Consider the following 18,011-nt stretch of genomic DNA (forward strand, 5'->3'; position numbering starts at 1 on the left):
GATGATAAATGAAATATGACTTTGTAGTCCTAATATATGAGATTGCTTTTGTGAAGATACTGTTTTACTTCCTTCCACCTATAACCTGTGACAGATTCTATAGTAGTTAGAGAACCCACATTGAAAGTATTCCTCAAATATCAATTTGATCAAGTAATTTCACTGTCTGAAGCTTATAATTGCTTCTTTTTCCCCCTGTTTTATAAAGTCTGTTTACATTACTTAGACTTCAGGGTACTCCAGCTTATTTTCTCTTTGTACCTTTGAACATATTATTTCTTCTATCTTTCTCAGGTATTTCCTTCCTTTATGTCAATTCCTTTGTAAAATCTCCTTCATACTCAGTTGAAAACAGCTGATCTGGATATTTCTTGCTCTGCGTGTTTTGAGCACTTATAATGACAATTTGTGTTGTTTATATTGAGCTATGAAACTGAGTTCTGTTTGTGAATTGTAAAAATCAGTACCATTTTCATAGTCATATCATCTTCAGAGTGTTTTCTTTTCAAAAAGTTGATTGGAAAATACCCCAGACTTACCAAATTGGTAAACTGGAAGTATGGGCAATCATTTGCCTTACAAAGATATTTTCTCTTTATGGAAAAAAATTGACTTTTTGAAAAAAGCAGAACCTTTTATAAACATGTAAAAGTGATTTACAGAAATACACTGAACATTTTCTGGAGCTCTTCTGTTGCAGTGTGTGGGGCATAGCAGTAGGATTTTGTTTATATAAATAAGTGGCCATGTTCCCAGTCAGACTGAAAATGTTTTAATATTTGGAATCTTCTTTGAAAAAACGAAAACAGTATTGGCATTCATTTAGTGCTTATTGAGTAAACTGAATTGTGGAAACCATAGTCTCTTGTCAATAAATAGTATAGTATTTGATTTAAGGATAGTGAATGCTTAAAATTCACTATAATTGGTATTACAGTATTTTGTTGCTATAAGAATTTAGACTTTGATTATTCTGTCCATTAAAGTGTTGTTAAATGTTCAAGATTCTGCTAAAGATCTATATGTGTGTCTAAATGCTGGATATTTTTAAAGTATAAACCAGAATATCTTTTACTGTCATAAGACTAATGACACACTGTAGTAAATGCCAGCATTTTTGTTTGTCTTTATTTTGTGTGAGCATTAGGATAAAATCAAAAATAATAGATTTAAATCTAGTATAATCTGGGAGATGAAAATGAAAGACTATTGACTTTCTTGATCCTTAGTCCCTCACTTTTCAGATGTGCTCATTTGTAGTGGAGAGTGATAACCAACTTTTAGTGTTCTGAATATCTTTTCTTTTAGAGAATATTTGGAGAAGCTGCTGAAAAAAATTTGTATCTCTCTCAGTTGATTATATTGGATACACTGGAAAAATGTCTTGCTGGGGTAAGTAAATCTGTTCTTAAATAGGCAGGTTTTGTGAATTTGGTTTTGAGAATGATCTGATATACTGAAGCATAGGTATGGACCAGGACAGTCATGGATTTTTTTGCCTAAGACATATGAATATGAATTTTAGTAACAGTTGGCTGGGTGGCATAGACAGGTTTTCAAGAGAAAATTATTTTCTCATCTTTTGTAAATTAAATAAATATTAAGTTTACTATAAAGTGTTAAGCTTGAGTCACATACCTTTCAGTTTCTTTAGAAAAGATTTTATGGAAAAGTTACTTTTTGAATTAATTAATTTCTCTAGTTGGTTAGGCCTGTGGCATTGCTTTGCTGTCAAAGAATATGATGTGAAAGACCAAGAGTAATCTTGTTTCCCCCATATGAATCTGATTTTAATATTTTACTTTTCCAATCTATATAAAATAGAACTTAGAAAATTAAAGCTGTAACTATTACTGATAAATCCTACCTTAAGAACACTTATTATGTAAATACGAACATGTAAAATAGATATGTGGAGGAGTAATTGGATACAAAACAGTTCTTTCTCACATTTCCTCTAAATAGTTATCTCAGAGTTTTCAACCATGACTTAATTAGAATTTTTTAAAAAATATTTCTGTTGTATAAAGCATAATGTTTCTGTACTTTACCAGCTTTAATTCTCCCTGGAATTAGGTAGGAGTTTATGTAAATAATAAATTTAATACCTCCATATTAAAGATTTGTCTATTCAGTATGTACTGGGGTTAACTTATTTCTTACAATCTCTCTCCCTTTGACACATCTTTTGCTTTTATTCAGAATTGCCTCTCTCTTCCATGTATTACAGTTTTTTTCTATAATCAACCTAGATGGGAAGGGACTTTGATACATGAAGACTGACTGGTTGAGAAAAGAGAGAATGGTCAGAAGTGTTAAAGGCAGGAATACGGCAGGGAGTCGGGAAGAATAATTACATTCACAAATGATGTATCCTTAGGGAAGACAAATATTTAATATGTAGGCCACAAAACCTAAGCATAATGTTTTAAACCCTTTTATTGACCCTTGTCCATATTCCAGAATTGTGAGACAGTGCTTATAAATTTTCTCTTCAGACTGAGGGTGAGCTACTTCTGTTCTAGCTTTGTGTTATCTATTAATTTGTGATGTGCTGTTGCCTTTTGTAAAATGGAGTGAAGGAACAAAAGAACTGTTTAATATTAAGGATGATGGAATTTTGAAGGTGGACAATTTTTTCAATTTCTCTTGAATCAGTTCTTTGTAGTGGTCTTACTACTGTGATTGTAAATACTAATATACCAGTGACACCCATGTTTGAAGGAGGATAGGATGGTTTATTGCCTCTTCAGTTTTACAGCTTTTCTCCATTAGCGTTTGTAATTGAAAGGTAAGGAGAGGTATTTAGGAGAATAATTGCTGGTATTATTGGCTCCTGTTTAGTTTGATGCTCTTTGGACATAGCCTTATTGAAACTCTACTAAGTGGTCATGATATGACTTGTATAATGCATAAAATATATATTATCTTGCTCTGCTCTACTACTGAAAATGTGTAAATGGTTTCCATTAAGTTTATAATTAAATAATACTATTCCTATTATTGAACAATTGTGTTTTCTAAAATTGTCTCCAGTTATTTTGTGGCTTTCTCTTGATTTTCATTTTTAGATCAAAGTATATTGAGGCAGTTTAAGAAGAACTGAGCCTACAAGTACATGTTTATTATATAAGTAGTTGAAATAGCTAAATGAAAGTGAACAAATACGAGTATGATGAATAAAACAAAAATTTTGTGGGTAGAATTTGAGGAATCTTAAATATTTTTGTTCTTGTATATTGAACACTTCTATAATTTTTATTTGTTTATTAATTGGAATTAGTTTCAATATCTGTATTATTTGATTAGCCCATAAATACGAAAGCATTGTAACTCAGATTTTGCAGGTAGTTTGTTTATTTACTGTCCATACATTTCAGTGTATTTGCACCTGAAAGCCCTTGGATTGCAGTTATAGATAGGCATCTTTTGTTTGTTTTTTGAGGGGAGAGGTAACTAGGTTTATTCATTTATTTATTTTTAGAGGAGGTACTGGGGATTGAACCTATGACCTTGTGCATACTAAGCAAGCACTCTACCGCTTGAGCTATACCCTCCCCCAGGATTGTGGTTATAGAGTTGAGCATAGTACATACACCCTTTTAGGAAAATTTGTTCTATGTTATCATGCTTGGTATTATCAAAACTGTCATTCATACAAGGATACTAAAACTGTTAGGTGAAATATTGATGTGGGACAGTGTATCTGCAGGGTAGTTTTACCCATTTGTTAATTGTAGTGATTTACTCTACGAAGTAGAGTTCTCAGTGTTACACCAAAGTTATGAAACTTGGTGTCATTAACAGTGGGACCTCCTGGCATTATGTACTCCTGATGTGATGTAACTTTAGTGACTTACCTAACGTGTTTAACCTGAATCTAATCAGACCATTAGGTTTAGGTTCCAGCTTAACAGAAAAATATAGTAACTAGAGCAATTTACCTCACTAAGACATAATCAGATCAACAATATGGAACATTTTGTAAGGCAACTGGCCATTTTCTTTAAAAAAAACAATGTTATGGGAAATAGAAATGATGTATATGGAGTGTGAAGGGGAAATAGTTTTAGAATAAAGAGACTAAAGTAATGTAATAATCATGCTGTAATCTATGAGCCATTTTTGGGGCCTGGTTGAGTAAAACAAGCTATGAAAGACAGGGGCAGTTGTGGAAATTTGAATACAAATTGGGTGTTAGCTGGTATGAGGGAATTGTTTATTTTTTCTTGGTGTGATGATTGTATTGAAGTTGGAGAATGTCCTTATTTGTAAGAAATGCTGAAGTATGTCGAGGCGGAGTTATGATGTTCAACCGAAACAAAATGACTTGTAATGAGTAATAGCTATCTGTTTTGGTCAGTCTGCCTAAAGGTGGGTATAATTGCCTGTCTAGGAATTAATTTGGATGTTGAGACAGATGACACAATGCTCTCAGTGAATATAAGTAAAGTTTATTTGGGACTCAAAATAAACTAGATATTCCCAGGAGAGGGAGGGCTTATGTAGGAATTTAATTAATGGGGGAGCAAACAGAAATAGGGGAGCTGAAGAGGATGAATGTGGAGGCCTGGGCTTTTATTGTGATTAAGAGGTAAAAAATGGAACCATCCTCTTTATTAGACTAACCATAGGTAAATACGGCAAACGGGATGAAATATTAACAATTGTGGAATATAGGTGGTGAGTATATGGGTGTTCATTATTCTATTCAATTCATATGTGTGTTTGAAATTTTTCATAATAGAAAATATTTACATTTAAATTTAAGAAAGTTTTAGAGTTATGTGATTATTTCCATTTTAGCAACCAAAGGACACAATGAGGTTAGATGAAACAATGCTGGTCAAACAGTTGCTGCCAGAAATCTGCCATTTTCTTCACACCTGTCGTGAAGGAAACCAACATGCAGCTGAACTTCGGAATTCTGCCTCTGGGGTTTTATTTTCTCTCAGTTGTAACAACTTCAATGCAGTCTTCAGTCGCATTTCTACCAGGTTAGTGTATAAATCTGCATAGGACTATTGTAAGTAATAGAAATGTTACCTACATAAAAATAAAAATTTGACAGAAATGAGTTTAACCTGGGCTTTTGTTGGAATTTTATGCATTGATTTCTTTGAAATTTTTATTACGTAATATTGTGATATTGGTGGGCACAATTAAATAAGTACTGTTATAAACTTGAAAGCCTAAATTTTAGGAAAAAATATCACCTAACCAGTCTTTTTTTTTTTTTTTAAACACTAGGTATGAATTTTTGGTTTGCCTTTTTAACATATTATTCCTTTAATTAAATTAGCCTATCAGATAGAATAATTGATGAGTAGTCAGAATTCTAATGATCTTTCAGTTCTGATTCTTATCACAAGATTCTCAGTTACAAAAACAAAAGCACCAGCAATCTGGAAGCACAAGGAAGTGATTAATTGCAAAGTAGAATTTTCTAGAAAGTAGATTGTGTTTTAAGTGTATGAATTGTAAAAGCTCCCATTTGTTGAGCATGTACAACATATGCTATGTGGTTTTATCCTCTGAGTATCTCTGAAATGTAGGTGATACTTTCCCCATTTTACAGGTAAGCAAACTAATACTCAAAGAAGTAATCAAAGTAATATGCCAGATAGTGGAGAACCCAAACTTTCTAAGTCAGACTGGCTTCAGAGTCTGTTTCATTATACCAGGCTGCTTCCCTATACTTCTATTTTAGCCATATTTTGATGAAATCCTTTTTATAATATGCACTCCTGTGCTTTAAAATTATATAATTTAAGCTTATACTGATGATTAGAAATCATCACATGATCATTTGTTGTGATATGCTACAGATGGAGAAATTGGTGTCCATAGTGCTATATGGAATAGGATGGTAGCAAGTAACTCTGGAACCTAATTTTATGCAAATGATTTGCCTTTCTCATGCAGGTAGAGTCAAATGGGTCCTTAATTATGACTGGGAATTATAAATCACCTAGTGATTCAGTGGATCAAGACTAATACAGAATATAGAAAACCAATTTTCTTTGCTTATTGGTTACCTGCATCTTTTGGTTTGTCTGTGTTGTGTGAACAGTGGACTTCCATTAGTCAGTTCAGTTCATTCTTAATGTGACAGATGTGAATGAGAACGTACATCATAATTTGAGAATTTGTGCTATGGTGTTCGGGGGGAATTGGCTGACTATAAAATCCTGCAATCTTTTTAATAAAAAAATGACATTTCTGTAATCATGATGATGCTAGGCAGCAACATTCTTTGACAAGCTTTCATTAGAATTCCTGATACAAAGAAAATTAAAATTTTATTTAATGGCATAATATGATTGATAATGTTGGGTAATGTTTGTACAGTAAAATAATGTCTTCATGAAATCTTTTGAGTGATAACATTTCATATTCTGAGTAATAACACACTGGTTGATATAGCAAGGTGACAAACACCTAGGTGTAGCAGGAGGCGTGAAAATTATAAAAAAACAAAAAACAAAAAACACCTCCTTCTTTGTTTAAGTGACTGCTAGTCTTATTGTTAGAAATCTTACATTGAAGGTAGAAAATGATCAAATGAATAAAATGATTTTTTAGTTTATCCAAGCATGAATTGCTTTAATAAAGCACAGCAAATGTGCCACCTCTGAAAACTCTAAAATTCTTCTAGTCACCAAAGGTTTTATTTTGCAGCATTAGCACGTGTAAAAATAGACAACTTTTGTGTATTTCCTGAATCTAGTTCACTGTTTCCAGAATAGAAGTTAAGTATCTCCAGAATAAGCCAGTTTCTGTAGCTTTCAGGGGACAGACTGCTCAGAAATGAGATCTATGAAATTCATGTTTTAGACAAGTGCATTTGCTCTTTCCTTTAGCTTGTGCTAGAAATAGGAGCTGATCTTATTAGAGGGCCACTCATCTAAAAGACCATTATGATGGCTTAATGTAGAGGGGATTATCTTATGACACTACTGTCAGAGTATTAGGTGACTTAAAATATGCAAGAGACCAGAATGGAAGTTCTTTCTGAAGATTGATTTTATACGTAGTATGTAATAGATAAGTCAATGTCATGAAAATTTGTTGTGCTTGACTGTTCTACCTGTCCACAGATATTTCTCTTTTAGGATTACCATTAGCTTAAGATATTTCTGTCCTTTGTTCTTCTTTAAGGGAATAATACGAGTTACAGATCTTAAGATAACTTTTTTATTCTGCTGAAGTATACCATGTTCTGTGGCTCATATTACTCTTTTATGTAGAAGATTAGCTTCTTTCTCCACAGAATTACTATACAAGGCAGTGGATCTAATTGTTTTGTAGTGGGAGGATCCTTAGGAATATCTAATTTGACATATCACCAGAAGCAGAAGACTCAGTGCCTTTGAAAGTTCTATTTGATTCTTTTACACATCTGCTAGGGTTTGTTTTTTTTTTTTAATGGTTTCTTATTCTTTTTCATAGTTTAAAATTTCTTCCTATATGTCTAATTATTTAAAACATACTTATTTTATATTCTCTTTAAGATTGTTAAATGATTTCATATGTTTGTATGTGCCAACTCTCATTCATAGTAAATTGTTTCTGTTTTGTAAACTTTGATTGCAGATTTATCTTTTAGTGCAGTCTGTATTTTCTTTGGGAATCTCATGTAGCCTGGGGCTGTGGGAGTAGTCTCGTGATGGTTTGCATTTGCTTTTGCAAAGTGTCCAGTTGTAGACCTATATTTTTGTTAATTTCCCAGCCCTAGATTGTATGGGTAATACAAATGTGGGCCTCAAACCCTTATGAAGTGTCAGCCCTGGGTGACTTTTTCCTGTACCAAAGCTTAGGCAGAGCAGAGAGACTTCTTATGCTGGTAGTTTTTTTTTTTTCCTCCCTCTCTTTCCTCTGTCTCTCTGTGTCTCTTTCTTTTTTGGGAAGTTTTTTTAGCCATGTTTTATGCAGGGGCCCTGGTTCTGCTTCCTGAATTATTAAAGTATAAAGCTTTGTATCCAGTCCCATGTAGATGTTAACCCCAAACCCCTAGGTTAAGGAGAGAAAAAAAAGTTAACCAACACTCACTCTTCCTTTGTTGGCCAGATCATGCCTTCAAAACTATCTCTGGTTTTCCGTTTCCTTTACATTTCTAGACTTGGATGGGTAGACAGTATTTGTTTCACTTTATTTTTGTACATTTTAAATATCTTTTTGTTGTTCAGTTTACCTAGTCTTTCTAGATATTTTAGTGGTAGGTTTTCCGCTTCATTTCTTTTGCCCAAACAACCCATTTATTTGATTTCTCTGCTTTATAAATGACATTTAAGCTTCACAAAATGCCCCTTCCCTATGAACTAGACTATAAAGAGAAATAGACTTTTCTTCCATTTTTTTCACAATCACAAGAGTTAGCTTTTCAAAAGTTAGTGTTGCTGATTTACTAAGTTGTTTCCTAAGGAGTCATATTCCATATTTTTAGGCTCTTTGCAGCAGTTGTGGAATTTTTAGCATGTAAATCAGTTTTTAGGACCTTCTCATTTCCAGTGTGAACTGCTAAGCTTTTCTCACCCTGATGATAAGAACATTAATGTAAGTGCTTAGGATAGTTTTAATGTTAGCTGTACATCTGTAGGCTAAAGTGAGTGAAAGAGGAATTTGAGAAGGAAGAAATAGCATTGATTTCATTATTTAGTAACTGAAGGTTTAGTGTGATGATTAATGTCAATTTTTAATATATTAAAATTGTTACAGTTTGAGCTAATATTACAAATAAGGTCATGTAGTTTGTGCTTCTTCACCACCTCTCCCTCTGCATTTGTGAAAATTAGTAATTCCATTCTGTTGCTTACATTTTCTTAATATCTATTAATTGAAATAATCATGCCTCATTAGGAAACACACTTTGGTAAATTAGCAGTACCAATTTTTGAAAAGCTAACCTCTGGTGGTTAATGAAAAATGGAAGAAAACTTTAACCTCTTTATTTAGACTTCAGTAAATTTGTCAGTTTAAAAACTTCTGTATTTTTGTTGTGTTAAATTTTTCTACATTTTTGGTAACTTCATATTTAATAAGAGGGAAATTTGGGGTTTAGAAAGATTCTTGTCATTACAAGCTTAAATTCTACTGTGAGAGGAGGGATATTAATCAAATAATCACATAAACACATGTACAGACTGTGAAAAGTGCCGTGAAGAAGGGCTTACTCTTTTTTAATACAAAGTAAGTATAGCCTGTGAATGTAGATAAAATAGCATTCGTGTTTCTGAAGACTAATTGATGTGAATAGAAGTTAATGAAATTTGTCTTTAACTTACAATTTGAAATATAATTATGTTATAGAAAAATTTTAAAAATACACGTAGCAGGGAGAAAGTATTTCAGATACCCATACATCTCTTACTGTGCTTTGGCAGTTATCAGCATGCTGATTCTTTTTTTTTTTTTTTATTGAATAACTGTGTATTTAAGGTGTACAATATGATGATTTGACATACATTGTGAAGTTTACTAGGTTATCATGGTTTCTTTCATCATACCCCCTGTATCAGTTATGTTCCATTATATCTTCATAAGAAAAATTTATTCTCTTACTTTTATATGTGTATTTTCTCTTAAAAACTCATCTTTACAGTGAGAAGAATCTGTTGAATTCAGAATTTTGGACTATCCTATGATTTCAGTTGATAAATTATTTTTGGTTTTTACTTTTTAGGTTACAGGAATTAACTGTTTGTTCAGAAGACAATGTTGATGTTCATGATATAGAATTGTTACAGTATATCAATGTGGATTGTGCAAAATTAAAACGACTCCTGAAGGGTACGTTCAAATGTATGATATATCTGAAATTAATCAATGTGGGTGAAAAACCAGAATTTTGAATTTATTAATTATATTGTGTTGAGCTAGGACATCAAAATGGATTTTATAATGCAAATGTTTTTGTGAAATGGGCAGTGATACTTTATGGTTCAGTAATTTTTGAACCTTTGAAAACAATACAGTAGAGAGAAAATGAGTATCTTAAATCCTGGCAATGGAAAGTTTTGCTCAGCTACAATTTTTGCTTTTAATAAAGACAATCTAAGAATGCTGTTATTTAATTTTTCTAGAATTCCATCTCTTAAGGATAGCTGTAAGTTACAGAAGGTGTTTGTTTTGCTGTTGCAGTGCTAAAAGTAGATGGTTTAGCAGGATATAAAAGTTTCATTACAGAATGGAGCCAGAAGACTGTGCTCTTACAATGAAAGGAGAAACTGAGTTAGGCATCTCATTTCTGACATTCTGTGTTCGGATCTGTTACTGACTGACTGACTTTACAGCATTACAAAGTCTTTTACTCTTTCAGTGACTAGTTTTGCTTCTTTGTAGAACATGTCAATAGTAGTCACACATGAGGATATTATAATGTGTGATTTTAAGGCTTTGGAAAGTGCTTTACATGATTATGTTCATTGAAATAAACTATCAGAAGAAACTGAGAGAACTTTTGTGATAAGCAGTAATGTATTAATATAAATTAAGTATCAGTAAGTATTATTAATAAGCTGAGTATAAATACCTAAATTCATTTCACAAAAATTGTTTTAGTTTTATGTAATGTTGGATTCTAGCTAATTTAAATGTGAAACCTTATAGTAAATGATTTTCACTTTTTTTTACTTTGTATATTGATTAAAGAATTGTCAATAATGTTTTTTAATGTCTGACCTAAGAGGAAATTTAGTTGTATTAACTTTGAAAACCTCAATAGTTCTGCAGTGTAATTTTCAAAGTACCTTGTTTGGTTTTCTATGGTGAAAGGAATGGAAACTTCCTGTAATAGGAATAGTAAAAGTAGTAATGTGTTTTAAATTGAGTTCAGCAGCATTTGTTGAGAAACTATTCAAGAAACCATGCTAAGTGCTAGGCTTACAAAGGTTAATAAAATATTGAATCTCTCCCTATGGAGCATATGGAGTAGTTTATGGCAAGTGTATTATTATCAGATTATTTGCAAAGCAATGTGACAGAGACAGACAGAGTAGAATAAAGTGAGAGAAGTATGTATGTATGTGTTTGGGGGTGGGAGATGTTAAAAGGAAAAGAGCAAGATATGGAGGTACAAGAGTAGGTCAGGTCATATTAATAAAAACATAGTAATGTTTGTGGCACTTTCAGTATGTGCCCAACATTATGCTATGCAGTTTACATGCTTTTTCTTTTCGTCCTCAAAATAATTCTGTGAAACAGATAATTATTATTACCATCCCCTGTATAGATAAGGAAACTGAGGCTTAAGTAACATTTCCAAGGTCATATCACTAGGGAGTGGCAGGACGAAGATTCAGTTCACATCTGCCCATTTCTAGAGCCAGAGTACTTTACTGCTACCCTGTTTTGCTTATGGGCTGTAAGGCTTTAATTAGTGGCCGTGGGAAGTGATGCAAAGGCTTTTGGGTGGGAATTACCTTGATCAGTATTTTACTTTGGATGTACCACTTTACTTGAAATTTGCAGGATGATTTGATAGAAAGTTACATGAACTTCTGGAACCTAGTTGTTTAGTAATGTGAGTGAGAAATAAGGGTAGTAGAAGTCTGGATAGAATGTGGTAATTTGATATGGTATTTAGGAAGTAGAATACATGGCCTTTGAGTAGAATACATTGCATAGTTTTTGGTGATTGATTTAGGTATGTGAGGTTAAAGGGAAGTATCACCTAGTATTACAGAGCAAGCTGCTGAAAGCGGGAAAGGAAGGGTTGATAGGGGAAAAGAGAGCGGCCAGGAAAATAAATTCAGTTCTAGATCTATTGAGTTTTAGGTATCAGTAGGATATCCAAGCAGAAACATATAGAACTGGCATAATAAAATGTTTATGTATTGGAATTGAGAATAAATTACTGTGTATAACACATTTAAGATGTCATAAAGGTAAAGTAGATGAATACAGGAAGGCAAAAGGATTGAGAGCACTGTGAAGTGTAATGCTATTATTTGGAAATCAAAGAAGGGTTAGAGCAAAGAAGGTTGGAAGATATATTTTAAAACTGACTTGAAGAGCAAGGTACTCATTTGCAAGTCCAGAAAAAATTGACTTTTAAAAGATTTTAGACAATTTTATAGCTTGAAGACTTTATCTTAGAAAGATATTTATATAAATGTAGTAAGTACCTGTATCCTTTCATTAAAAGTCCATAGGGCAAGCTCTCTGCCAAAATAGTTTATAAAAGGAGCATCTTTTCCATATATAAACCTTTTTGTAGATGTAGACAGTAAATTTATAGAAGAGGAAGTTAAAATATCTAATATATCTGGAGAAATGTTTAATCTTGTTTAAAAAATGCAGTCTACTATTTTGAGCAGTCAAATTAGAATAAAAGAAATGAACACATTTAATGGTGGCAAGGATGTGATAAGGGCACATTCATATACTGCTTGGTGGTTGTAGCCTTTGGCCCAACCCTTCTGAAAACTAGCTTGGCAGAATTTATCAAGAACATTAAAAAATCGTCTCTTGGACTGGATAATTCTGTTTCCAGATATTTATGTACTTTAAACAATCAGTAATGTGGAAAGATTTGGATATGAAAAGTATTTATTAGTGTTATTTATAATGGTGAAATATTGGAAATGTCTTAAATGTACGATTGGAAATGTTTAAATAACCAGTGACTTAAATATTCTGAGAGACATCAAAGCATAAAGCCCAATTCAGTCATTTATTAGATCTGTAATCTCATAAACACAGTTGGTTCATTTGTAATATCTGAATGCATTAAGATTTTGAAAGAATTAAATTTATAGGATTGAAAATACCTGGCATGTTGTAATTGTTCAAGTAATAGTTACTATTAAATATAAAGCCATCAAATATATGTATGAGAATTTTTACTGACATGGAAGAAATTGAGAAGACAATGTGAAATTAAAATAACAGGTTTAATATAGTCTGTCTAATGTCAGTTATGGTAAATATGTTTGCCTTATACATGATATGAAAAGGGAAGGAAGAAAATTCACCGAACTGTTAACTGTGATTGTCCCTGAATGGTAGAATCCTGGATAATGTTTTAAATTTCCCTGAGATTGTTGTGTATTTTTAAGGTTTTCTACAACAACCATGTATTTTATATTTGTACATTTAAAAAAAATACAGTTGTTACTAGAAGCAAAACAAAGAAAAAAACTCACAACAGCCTTTGAAAATCAGGGCTTCTTATTGAGTTTTGTCTTGAGTAGACGTAACCAGTGAGTTTTTGGTTTATATTAATTATCTTTACATTGCTTACAAATAATACTGGAACAAAAGTTTGTATGTAAAAGTAAATTTATTTTTACTAGTAGCTCTGAATTGTATTTGTGTTAATACAAATAAATCTAGAATTAATTATGAAACTTTTTTTCCCCAGAAACAGCATTTAAATTTAAAGCCCTAAAGAAGGTTGCACAGTTAGCAGTTATAAATAGCCTGGAAAAAGTAAGTTATAACTTCTATGGTATTAAAGTTTCATTTATTTTTGGTTATAAATGTTGCTGTCTCTCGTGTTTTGAATCAAAAAGTTATGACTTGAGTGATAATTTCACATTAATTTTTAAGAAAAATGCATTGCGATATTCTTGTGAAGGAAGTTAGTAGTTTGTGATATAATTGGAGCCATATGACATTTTATTAGTATATTAAGAAAATAGCACATAAAAACATCTGTTTTGTTATTTGTAGGCATTTTGGAACTGGGTAGAAAATTATCCAGATGAATTTACAAAGCTATACCAGATTCCACAGACTGATATGGCTGGTAAGGATAAGATGGTTTTGTTTTTGTTTTTGTTTTTGTTTTTTAAATTCTTACTTATGAGATAAAAACCTATCATTTCCTAGTTACTTTTGTTATAATGGTGCTTTTAATCATTTCAACATATGTTGAACAACAAAATAGGAAATAGTATTTTCCTCCTATATTTCTGAATTACCCCTAAGCCTTTTTCCTTTCCTTTGAACAAATAAAGTTTGAAATGAAGCTCTGATCTTTAATTAGACTTGTGGGTTGGATATTGATGGCTCTTTGTTATAGAGAAGCACTTTTTGTGCTCTGAGGCTTTATTTTGTATTTAGAGAGGTGTGTTTAAAGTAGGCATATCCTCACTTGGAATTCTCAAGACACAACTGCAAGGCAGAGAATAGAGACTCCTGGAGAGCTCTGGTGATTCCCTTTTGGAAGCTGTTCAGTCTTACTTCTTGGTCACATTACACTTTGCATAAGGCCCTGCACATTGAGACTAAACACAAGTCTGGCTGTTCTAAAATGTGAACTTTTCTAGAATGGATCAAGATAGCTCTTCCAATACATAGGCAATATAACATTGCTTGTCGTAAGGACACAAATGAACTTATCTACAAAACAGAAACAGACTCACAGATACAGAGAACAAACTTATGATTACCAGGGGTTAAAGAAGGTGGGAAGGAATCAGTTGGGAATTTGAAAGCTGCACCTCTTGGGGAGTGATGGAAACGTTAGCTCTCTTGATTATGGTAGTGGTTTCACGGGTATATGCAGCTATCAAAATTCATCAAATTGTATATCTAAAATATGTGTAGTTTACTGTACCGGAACCATACTACAATAAAAGTGTTAAAAAAAAAACAACAGCAAAAAAACCCATTGCTTGCCAGTTTACCTGAATAAATTTGTTGAGTTAAGTGAACTTCCAAGTTTATCTTGAAAATGTAGCCTTTAGCTTTTGGGGTAGTGCCAACTTTTAATTTAACGCCAGAGATTTCTTCTCATTTAATAATATCATTTAATATTTATATTTTTCACATAGAGTGTGCAGAAAAACTGTTTGACTTGGTAGATGGTTTTGCTGAAAGCACCAAACGTAAAGCAGCAGTTTGGCCACTACAGATCATTCTCCTTATCTTGTGTCCAGAAATAATCCAGGATATATCCAAGGATGTGGTTGATGAAAACAACATGAATAAGGTGAGGAGGGCAAAGTTATTTCCACTATGTCCAGATGGGATGCAATTTATTTTACTCAAGATGTATATTACTTTAAGCTTAGTAAGCACGTCATTTCAGGGGACCATTTCTGGTTATCATTGTAGGTTTTTTTGTTTGCTGGCCTTAGCAGAGACACACTTGGACATAAAATTAGTTGGAGGAAAAGTATGTCAGTGATAACACTCACTGATGAAAGATTTAAAACATTCCCTTAGTTGCATTCTTTTACCACAGAAGACTAAACAATACTTCTGTCAGTATTAAACATAATTTTTTCCTCTAATAATCAATGCAAGCATTACCCTACTAAAATTCATCATTTTTGTGGTGTTTTTGCATGTACTTAGGTTTGTGTCCACTTGGTACTAATGAAATTGTCTAGTGACTCATTTTAGGTATTTTAGAATAGTTTTCATAGAATTTTATTAGGAAAGCAGGGTACCACATATGCCATCTCTAGTGAAACTGGCACTGTAACAACTGATAATTCTAAGGGGTACTTAACAAGTTTTTAAAGATAAGAGCGGGGTATTTAATCTCATTATTTTATTTGAATTTCTGTATGTGGTTTGTTTTGATAATACATTTTTATAATATAAATATTAAAAAATTTATATATTTTTGCCCCTTTGGAAGAAATACTCTTAGCTGAATAAACATGAAATGGGCTCCTGCATGACTTGCCTGTGGATGGAGATGTTCAAAATTAGCTGAAATGATTTAATACTTTGTAGAAATGCTGAATAGGGAGTTTTTGCATTGATTGGTAAATATATGAACTAGATAATCCTTGGGAGTCTGTGATTCTGTGGTACTCCACTTAGGTTTATATCCCAGCTTGTCCATTATGAGGACATCTATTTTCATGCTTAGTTATTTTGGAGTCCTTCAAAATAGTATGTATTTTATTGCTTCTCTTTATTGGGAAAATGCACATAAGTACAAAGCTGCTCTACATTCAGTAATACTCCTAAGTGAATTTGTATTTTAATAATCATAACTACATCTTTCCAAATGTTCATTGGTCATTTGTATATGTTTTGTGAATTGCTCATTTTTCTATTAATTTGTCTTTTGTTGATTTGTAGAGTGTGTGTGTACATTTTTTACTTGGTCTCTCTTTTTAAACGTTGTTTATGGGTTTTTGTTTTTGCTATTTATGTATGTAAAATTTGTATGAAGTCAACTCACTCTTGTTCTTTTTGTTTCCTAGTTTTTTGCATCAGACCTCTCTCCCCCAAGATTTTATTTATTCATTTTATTGAGATACAATTCACATACTATAAAATTCACCCTTTTAAAGTGTACAGTTAAGTGATTTTTAGTATACTCTCAAAGTTGTGCAATCATTATCACTGTCTAGTTCCAGAATATTTTCATTGTCCCCAAAAGAAACCCTATACCTGTTAGCAGTCACTCCTTATTCCTCTCTCACCCCAACCCCTGGCAACCACTAATCTACTTTCTGTCCCTATATATTTGCCTGTTCTGGACATTTTGCATAAATGGAATTATACAGTATGTGATGTTCGTATCTGGCACTTTCCAAGATTTTTGAAATAGGCTTTTATATTTTCTCTAGCACTTTTTCTAGGTTAAAGAATTTCAATCTTTAAATCTTTCTGGATTTTAAAAATATTTTTAATGTATTCTCATTCATTTCTAGTCATATTCCTTATGTGCTAACCAGTGTTAATGTTTGATATATATCCTTCCATTCATATCTACTTGCTCATACAAACATTTAAATGAAAATACACACATTAAGGTGCTGGTTGTTATACTTTAAAATGAAATCATTTTATACATATTACTCTGCATCTTGTTTTATTTACTTGTCTGTTTCTCAGAATAGCTGATAGAGATCTAACACATTCATTTAAGTAATTGTGGTTAATACTCTCTGACACTAATGAACCTCATTTACTCTGCCATTTCGCTGTTTTTTGTTTTTTGCCTTTGTATTTAGTCCTTAAGTAATTATCTTTGTTCATAGATTCTTTTTTTGTTGTTGTTGTTGTTCATATATCCTTGTTAGCTGATGCTTTTAATTCTGTAGACCAGAATTCCAAAACTGGTATTTCTGTGTCAAGGGCATTTGCATTTTAAATTTTTAATAGACAATTCCTAGATTTACATTCCCCAGTATTTATTTGTAGCATGTCACATTTTCATGAACACTGAATTAGAATGCCTGTTTCCTTGCATTCTCATCAGGACTACAAGTTTTTCATTCTTTTAAATTTTTGTCAGACAAATGAGGAGAAAAATAGTATCTCATTTTACTCCTCATGGTTAGTGAGGTGCAGGATCAATTTGTGTTTCTTGGCTGTTTGCATGTTTTCTTTTGTGTAAAGTGTCTATTGATTTCCATTATCTATTTTTCTATTTTGTTTGCCAGTCTCTTTTTAACTTACGGGCCTTTTTGTCTATTAGGAGCAGTAATCTTTTATTTTCAGTTGGTTGTAAGTATTTTTCACTTTTTTTTCTATAGTATCTTTTTTAGCAGAAACATTTGAATATAAAATTAATATAATAACCACCCATACTCCTATTAACATTTTGATATATTGCTTATCTTTTTTCTATTTATATATAGTTTAAAAATAGAGCAAATTATATTTGCATAAATTCTCTTTAATTCCAGATAAAGCTCAAGTCCTCTTTGATTCCACTTATTCCATTTTCTTTCCCTCTTCCCTGGGAAAAGCCACTGACAATGGTTGGTGTACCTTCTTCTAGTCTACTTTTTAAAATTTTTATGAGACAGGGAGATTGAGATCAAGATCTAGTTCAGTGCTTTTCAGAGTGTGGTCTTAAGACCAGCAGTGTCAGCATCACCTGGGAACTTGTTAGAAATGCAAATTATTAGATCTCCATTCTAGGCCTGCTGAATCAGCAGCTTTAGGGGTGGGACAGAGCTAGCAACCTGTTTTCATCAAACCCTCCAAGCCATTCTGGGGCACACTAACATTTGAGAACCATTGTTCACTTAGTTCATCTGGTTCATTTTCCCCTCCCTCCAGCCCCTAGCAACCACCATTCTTTCTGT

The 18,011-nt window shown here is 32.4% G+C and overlaps 1 protein-coding gene across 7 annotated transcripts in view; it reads left to right on the top strand.

Annotated features, from left to right (window-relative positions):
* NF1 (neurofibromin 1) overlaps positions 1–18,011 on the top strand; it is a 225,415-nt gene that overhangs the window by 50,793 nt on the left and 156,611 nt on the right. For all 7 annotated transcript variants that reach the window (XR_004311794.1, XM_032457663.1, XM_032457668.1 and 4 more), the window contains exons 3-8: positions 1,309–1,392; positions 4,807–4,997; positions 9,683–9,789; positions 13,364–13,431; positions 13,675–13,750; positions 14,781–14,938. Coding sequence is in view for 6 of the 7 variants with exons in the window: in XM_032457663.1 (XP_032313554.1) it covers positions 1,309–1,392; positions 4,807–4,997; positions 9,683–9,789; positions 13,364–13,431; positions 13,675–13,750; positions 14,781–14,938 (684 nt within the window). In the remaining variant the exon portion in view is untranslated. The remainder of the gene's footprint in view (positions 1–1,308; positions 1,393–4,806; positions 4,998–9,682; positions 9,790–13,363; positions 13,432–13,674; positions 13,751–14,780; positions 14,939–18,011) is intronic.

The sequence above is a fragment of the Camelus ferus genome, chromosome 16 (assembly GCF_009834535.1).
Source record: "Camelus ferus isolate YT-003-E chromosome 16, BCGSAC_Cfer_1.0, whole genome shotgun sequence".
Classification (NCBI taxonomy): Eukaryota; Metazoa; Chordata; class Mammalia; order Artiodactyla; family Camelidae; genus Camelus; species Camelus ferus.